At 32.0% G+C, this 7,656-nt stretch overlaps 1 protein-coding gene across 1 annotated transcript; it reads left to right on the top strand.

Annotated features, from left to right (window-relative positions):
• The first annotated feature begins 4,494 nt into the window (after positions 1 to 4,494).
• On the top strand, positions 4,495 to 7,441 carry LOC132253419 (uncharacterized). Its single transcript, XM_059735371.1, has 5 exons — positions 4,495 to 4,679; positions 5,098 to 5,193; positions 5,285 to 5,345; positions 5,501 to 5,625; positions 5,991 to 7,441. The coding sequence occupies exons 1-5, from the start codon at positions 4,566 to 4,568 to the stop codon at positions 7,371 to 7,373; spliced, it is 1,779 nt and encodes a 592-aa protein (XP_059591354.1). The 5' UTR covers positions 4,495 to 4,565; the 3' UTR covers positions 7,374 to 7,441.
• The last annotated feature ends 215 nt before the right edge of the window (positions 7,442 to 7,656 follow it).

The raw sequence follows: 7,656 nt of genomic DNA, 5'->3' as shown, positions 1-7,656 counted from the left end.
ATTTGGTTGCTTGAGGAAAGAAAAGAAAACTTGGAGTGATTTTTTTTTGGGTTGCAACCAAATCTAAAATAACCACATTCCGATTTTTAATGATACGTCTATACAATAGATCCAAATTATAGGGAGTGTATCCACAAAATAATGGTTGACTAGGATTTGTTACTTGACTTTCCATTCTTCTTCACCCTCTACTCATTTAGCACCCAAGTTGCGAGGAAATGGATCCATGTGTACAACGGCTCGCCATGAATAAATCACGTAAATGTTTTTTAGTTCTAAATATTAATTTAAATATTTTTTTTTAAAAAAAAAAAACTTAACATAAATGTGTGTAAGAATCTGTGTTGAATTGATAGCAACATATTATCCCTATCCATATATATATATATATATATATATATATATATATTAAAAAAGGTATGCAATATGCAAATGTTTTTAGGTCTAAAAATAGCAATTTAAATATTCAAATTCATTTAACCTACAACCCTTCGAAAACAAAATTAGGGTAAGCTTGGGTTAAATGTCCAATAACCCTTCGAAACCTGAACTTGTGCATTATTATTATTATTATTCTAATTTTATTATATAGAAAAAAAAACTATTAAGAGGTATGATACAAACTAAATGAAGATTAATATGAACATAATTTACTATAAGAAAGATCTTATCTTGACATAAATCTTAAAAAAATTCTCAAAATTAAAAGATTAATCACAGTGCACATAAAATTATCATAATGCAAAATTTTGGTATGACATTCAATACTATAATTTTTTTTTTCTCAAATGGAAACTACTTACTTCTACTTCTATTACTATTTAGAAAAAAAAAAAAAAAACACAAAGTAAAGTGTATTTCAAATATACCCTTAATATTTTAAGATATTGTTAATTTTAAATATATATTAATGATGCAATTATTTAGTATAAATCTATAATATTTAAAAATTTTAATTATAATATAAAGAAGTATTAAAATAAAAATAATGGGGGATGGTTTTGCATTTAATATTACTAAATAAATACTATAAGTTAAGAATTTAAATAATTTGTTTGAAAAAAGTTATAAAAATTGAGTTACTAATTTGAAGATCAATTTTATATTTTTGTGGTATTATTGTTTATTAGAAAAGTAGGTAAACTACCTATGCATTTTTTTGTCCCATCATCAAGGCTTTCCAATTCTATTTTCTTATTATTAACCTCGAGATCAAGAAAGAAGCCTGTTTATTTTCTATACATGGCTATGGATTGATCACTAGTCGAAATATGGTTAGAGTTCTTATGTGTCTTGAACTTATATTAAATGTAATTAATATAATTTCCATAATATTTTTTGTTATATATATATATATATATATCAAGGTGTAAAAATGTGACTATGTCCATCCCGTTTGAATCATATTTGTAAGGAAAAAAGAAAGAAAGAAAAACCATAGATGAATAAAGAGACTACTTACCGCTTAAATTATCTTGAACTGGCCATTTCAGTCTTCTGGGAATCTGAAATTCCATATGAAGTTTCTTCTGTGATACTTCTCTTGCTTTCTGGGTTACAAACCAAGAAAATCAACTCTTTAGTTTTCTTTCTTTTTTTGTTTTTCTTGTCTTTTCTTTTCTTTTCTCAGAATCCAAATGGCACATGGCAGGACGGTGGACTTCAATATATACCTGGAGGAGCTAGGGGCAAAATACAAAGGGGAGGAGGTCATGATGAGGTCAGAAGCATCAAAGCCAGACGCACCACCACCCATCATTGTAATTCATACCAAGAAACCAAGAAATGCATGGATTCAGCATAAGAAAGATTATGAAAAAAAGAAAAAATAAATAAAAGAAAGGAAAAAACAAGGAATTGAAATTGTTCTTATTGGAGTAACTTTTACGATTGCATGGACGTGAAGAGGTTGAAGTTGGAAATTGCGAAACTCCAACTGGTCTTCATTGGCCATGCATTCATATGCTAATATATAACGGCATAGCCAGCGGGAAATTCACCTGATCAGTCTTCTACTGCAGATTGCAGTGACCAACCAAATATTGCCAACTTCATGATATTTTTATTGAAACTTCTATACGATGAAGAGTCTGATTGATAATGATTTTAGAAACCGTTTTTAACATTTCTAATATTTGAAAATTTTTATCATTTAAGTGTTAAAAAAGCTAAAAATATTTCCTAAAATCACTGTCAAATACACTCGAAATGTGTTAAAGCATATAGCTCAACCCCACCTTATTATTTTTTATTTTTTAATGAAACCTTAAATCATAATAATTAATTAACCTTAAAATACAATTGTTATATGGGCAAAATTATTCAACAAATTAATTAAACAGGAAGTGAGAATATTAGCATATTCTAATAATATGACTTACTAAGGTTATATTTGAAATTAATACACTCTACTTTGTGTGTGTGTTATTTTTATTTATTTTATTTTATTTTATTTAAAGTATGTAATAGAAGGAGAAGTAGTTTCCATTTGAGAAAAAATTTATAGTTATAAATATCATATCAAAATTTTACATTATGATAACTTTATTTGTATTATGATTAATATTCTAATTTTGAGAATTTTTGTAGATTTATGTTGAGATAAGTAAATGATGTTTATATTATTAATCTTTATTTAGTTTATATATATATTGAAAATTAATCTCCATGTTTGTATCATACTTCTTAATAGATTTTTTTTTTCTACATAATATAATTAGAAAAAAAAATTAAATTAGAGGATGAATTCTACTAATTTTAATAACTAATATATTTTTTCCCTTATTTTATTATGAAATGAATTTCGTAGAAGTTGATTTTTCGCAACTTGGGAGCTGAATGAGTTGAGGGTGAAAGAAGAATGGAATGTCAACTAACAAAATCCTAGTCAATCGCTATTTTTGTGGATGTACTCCCTATAATTTTTAAATAATATACATGAACTAGATAACTTTTCTATTGTGACGAATCAACCCATGATTTGGGATGTTTGTCAACTTTCCCATTAAGAAATAGTCTAGTAATATTTTCGACACTTTCCCGTAGGTTGATGTAATATCTTTAATACTTTTCCTCGAGTTGATGCAAAGATATTTATCAATGGTAGCTTTATTAATTTTTAGACTAATGAATTGTTCATTTTTTTTCCAATTATTATAGTATCTTTGATAATTCAATTTTGAGTTTATGAATAGTTATTTATGCTAAAATAGTAAATGGTAATTTTCTTTTATGATTTTGTGGCATTTAGCTTTTAGAGTCTATTTGACATCAATTAAAAAAAAATGAGGCGCTTGGGAAAATTTAGGAAAAATTTATAATTAGAAATTTATGGATAAAAATTGGATTACAATAACTTTATTATTTCTTTTTTAATACGTAATTATATTTTTATAGATTCTCACTAAAGAAATGAACTTCATATCAAACAACACTTTGGATTCAATTTATGAATACGTTTAACAATTTTTAAAAATAATTTGGAACTCAAAAATTAGATTTAATCACTAAAAAAAAGCAATAAATTAGAATTGATATATTATGAGTCATAACTTAAATTAGAATTGATATATTATGAGTCATAACTTTAGCTTTATTGTTTCTCATATAAATACAATGATATTTTTAAAATTTTATCACTAGATAAGTAGATTATAAATACTTTAAATTCAATAATGTAATTTAAATATATTTAAAATTTTCAAGAATGATTTGAAATTAAAAAAAAATGACCCAAATAATTATAAATTAAATAAAAACATTTTAGAATATTTTGTTAGTAATTGATTATTAAATGTGTGAAACTTTGGCTTATTTACATCTCAAAAAAGTCTAACTTCATTCATTATTCATTTTAAATAAAATATTATTAATAATTATTATATTTAAATTATTATTATTATTTATTTTTAACAAAAAAAATTAAAGATATGTTAATATTCATATATTTCTAACATATACTAAAATAGTATATTTTTTTATGAAAAAAATATAATTTATGATTTTATTATAATATTATTATTCATATTTTATTAAAAGCTATTTACTTTTTAATTTATTTGTAATTATAAAACTATTTTTATTTTTAATAATATTTGAATTAAATTTAATTAATATTATAAAATTTTACAATGTTTTTATAAAATCAAAATAGAAAAAATATTTTAAAAACATTTTATTCAAACAAATTTTCTATTTTTCATTTTTAAAAAGAACTTGTGAAATAATTTTATTTTTATAAAACATTAAAAAGATTTTTTTTTTCAACTTAAAAACAGTTTTTAAAAAAATGAGAACAAAACACAATGAAACGGCCCAAAGTTTTTCATTTTGTAATTATGGAATAACTAATTTTGATTAAAAAATTATGGAATAACTAATTTTGCTTATGTGGCAGTATTTGGTTGGTCAGTGCAATCTGCCGCAAAATCTCGCCACAGACTCAGGTGAATTTCCCGCCGACATGGCTGTTTATATATTGATCCTCCAAAACCAACTAATAATTAACCAGTTAGAGAGAGAACTCTAAGTGTTCTCGAGAACCAAACACCAAGATTACCGAGAAGATGGACTTGCACCGATCAACACTGCTGCAGACAGATCAAGCTGTCGACAAGCATTTCAACCGGGAGAATTGCAAGTTCCATGCTGATGATCTTCACGTCCATGGAATCATGAAGGTTACGCCAATAAGAAGAACAATCTTCACTTTTCTGTTTTTTCTTTCCTTCTTTATTAATCTTTTTAATTCTGAGTGCATGCATTTCTTGGTTTCTTGGTATACTGCTTTATTCATCCGTCCCTCAAATTGCGAGAAAATCAGTCCATTCGTACGGTGTCTTGCCGTGAATAACTATGACAGCTTCACGTGGACGGTTGACACTCCACCCAGTATGTTACAAGGCTAGAGGGTCTTGTTTGGTTGGGGAGAAAGTGTAGGGAAATGGAAGGAACCAAAATCTTTTAACACTGCATGGTCTCAAATTTTGGGTTTCTTCAAGAATAAGAGAACTTGTCTGGTTCTGTTTTTCGTTTGTTTTCTCTGGAACAAAATAGGGGAGGATAAAAATTTTGATGTTCTTTCACTTCTTTGTACAGAGAAAGCTGGACGATATTGTGAATAAAAATCTCAAACCTTTCGCTATCTGCTGTCTGAAAAATATTGCGTCAAGGATGAGGAACACCACCTCCTTGGTGAGATTAATTCTACAAATTCTGTCAAGTTACTCCGAAATTAAACAAATCATTTTTCACAAACTTCTTGTTGTGATCTGATTGAGAGCAGATGGAACCCAAAGTCGGAACTTGCATAAGACAGAAATGGCCAGTTCATGATAATTTAAGCAGTAATTAGTCTCTTTATTCATCTATGGCTTTTCTTCTGACTCTTTCCCCCCCGTTTTCTATGAACTTGCAGAGAAAATGAAGGGGGGAAAAAAGAGTGGGGTTTTATTTAGATTTTAAGTTTTGAGATTTTGACCAATGAAGAGTTTGATTACAGTGGCAGATATGAAGTTAATTATGTTCAAGCCAGCACTACTTCTTGGTGCCCAAACCAATATTTCACAGCTGCTGCAACTTCCTCAATTCATTGGAGGAATTTCTCCTCCTGGATCTTTTCACCAGGTAATCAATAAAGAAATAACCTTTCTTTGTTGAAAAATGAAGGAAATTAACATGGATATATTTAAAAATTGTTTTTATTTTCAGCAATAAGATGAATCACTATGCTAAACAACTTGCAAATCATCAATGTATATATCCTTTCATTCATTATCAGTTTCTTTTCTTTTCTTTTTGTTCTTTTTTTTTTCAATTTCAAAGAAAAAAAAAATCTGGTAACAGAAATGTTTTCTATTGGTTTCGTTTCCAGACACTGAAGCTACGAAAGTAGTTGTGTCAAATACCTCCCTTGACTTCTTTTGCTTTCTGGGTTGCAAACCAAGAAAATATACTCTTCTGCTTTGTTTTATTTTCTTTTCTTTTCTCAGCAACCAAATGGACATCAATGCCTGATGATCTCCGATGCACCAAGGCCAGGCGCATCACCTGGTAGTCCTGGTCGCACGCCGACAACTAGTCCTCCTGGCAGCGCACCATCACCTTGTCATCCTGGAAGCGCACCACCACCAACTGATCCTCCTGCCAGCTGCGCAGCACCACCTAGTTCCCTTGGAAGCGCACCACCACTCGGTAGTCCTGATGCGCCACCACCAAGTGGTCCTCCTGGCAGTGAGCCATCACCAAGTCCTCCTGGCAGCGCAGTACCACCACCTGGCAGTACCGGTGCGCCACCACCAACCGGTCCTCCTGGCAGTGAGCCATCACTAAGTCCTCCTGGAAGTGCACCACCAACTGATCCTCCTGGCAGCGCAGCACCACCACCTGGTAGTCCCGGTGCGCCACCACCAACCGGTCCTCCTGGCAGTGAACCACCACCTAGTTCCCCTGGAAGCGCACCACCACCTGGTCTTCCTCCTAGCCCACCTCTTACTCCTGGTGCACCATCATCTGGCCCTCTGCCTAGATCACCTCCTCGTCGTAGTGCAGCAACACCTGCTAGTTTACTACTTAGACCACATGGTCGTCCACTTCGTTTTCCACTTAGACGAGGTCGTCCTGGTCCCTCACCACTTGGTCTTCCGCCTAGACAATCCGATACTCCTGATGCACCACCACCATGTTCTCCACCAAAATCAACTGCACCAAACAGGGGGGAAGCATCAAGCTCAGGGACAAAGGGAGGGAGAACCAGTGAATCAGAAAATAGAAAAAATCCCACTCAAAGGAATTGGGAGCTTAAGCCGTATCCTGCGGGTGCTTTGTCAGCGCCGCCGACAACTTCAGTTATTCATCCTCGTCGTCCGCCTACATCTCCACCTTATCGTATTATTGGTACGTCTAAACCTGTACCTACACCATACACTGGTATAAAGCCAGCACCATATCATCCACCAAATTATCCACCAAAACCTACTGCACCTGTACCTACACCATACACTGGTAGGGGAAAGCCACCACCATATTATCCACCCAAATCAACTACACCAAACAGGAGGGAAGAATCAAGCTTAAGGACATGGAGAGAGAGTCCAGGAGCATCAGGCTCAAGGACAAAGGGAGGGAGTCAAGAACCACCAAACTCAGGGACAAAGGAAGGGAGGCAAGAACCAGCAGGCTCAGGGACAAAGGGAGGGAGTCAAGAACCATCAAGCTCAGTCACACAGAGTTCATCAAGCGCGGGAGGTATAACCAATGAACCAGAAAATAGGCGAAATCCCACTCAAAGGAATTGGGAGCTCAGGCCTTATCCTGCGAGTGCTTTGCCGGCGGACCCCCCCAAAAAAAACAAGTGCAATTGCTGCACGCAATAGACTGCTTGCTACTCACCAAAATCAACTGAAAACCACTTAAGCTCATAATGACTTCTTAGTTCATTTCATTTTTTTGTTTCTCTGTCCTCCTTTCTTCCCAGTTTTCTATGCACCCAAACAAATAAGTGGCCTAATGTTCATATTTTAGATTCAAAATACTATGAAAATTTTGTCACCTAAGGAAAGTAATTTTCAACACATATAGCACATTCTAGTCCCGGTTGATTTTGAAACCTAGATACTGCCTCAATGAAGTTATAAAAAAAAAAATTCAACTTTGATT

The sequence above is a fragment of the Vitis vinifera genome, chromosome 19, assembly GCF_030704535.1.
Source record: "Vitis vinifera cultivar Pinot Noir 40024 chromosome 19, ASM3070453v1".
Taxonomy (NCBI): Eukaryota; Viridiplantae; Streptophyta; class Magnoliopsida; order Vitales; family Vitaceae; genus Vitis; species Vitis vinifera.
Note: the sequence above shows the minus strand (reverse complement) of the source record. Positions and strands in the feature narration are given on the sequence as shown.

What these genes read in the sequence shown, in the direction of transcription:
- LOC132253419 (XM_059735371.1), top strand. Translation starts at nt 4,566, where the DNA reads ATGGACTTGCACCGATCAACACTGCTGCAGACAGATCAAGCTGTCGAC. An exon ending in TGAGGAACACCACCTCCTTG is followed by an intron (nt 5,194 to 5,284) that starts GTGAGATTAATT and finishes GATTGAGAGCAG; the next exon opens with ATGGAACCCAAAGTCGGAAC. An exon ending in CTCCTGGATCTTTTCACCAG is followed by an intron (nt 5,626 to 5,990) that starts GTAATCAATAAA and finishes TTCTTTTCTCAG; the next exon opens with CAACCAAATGGACATCAATG.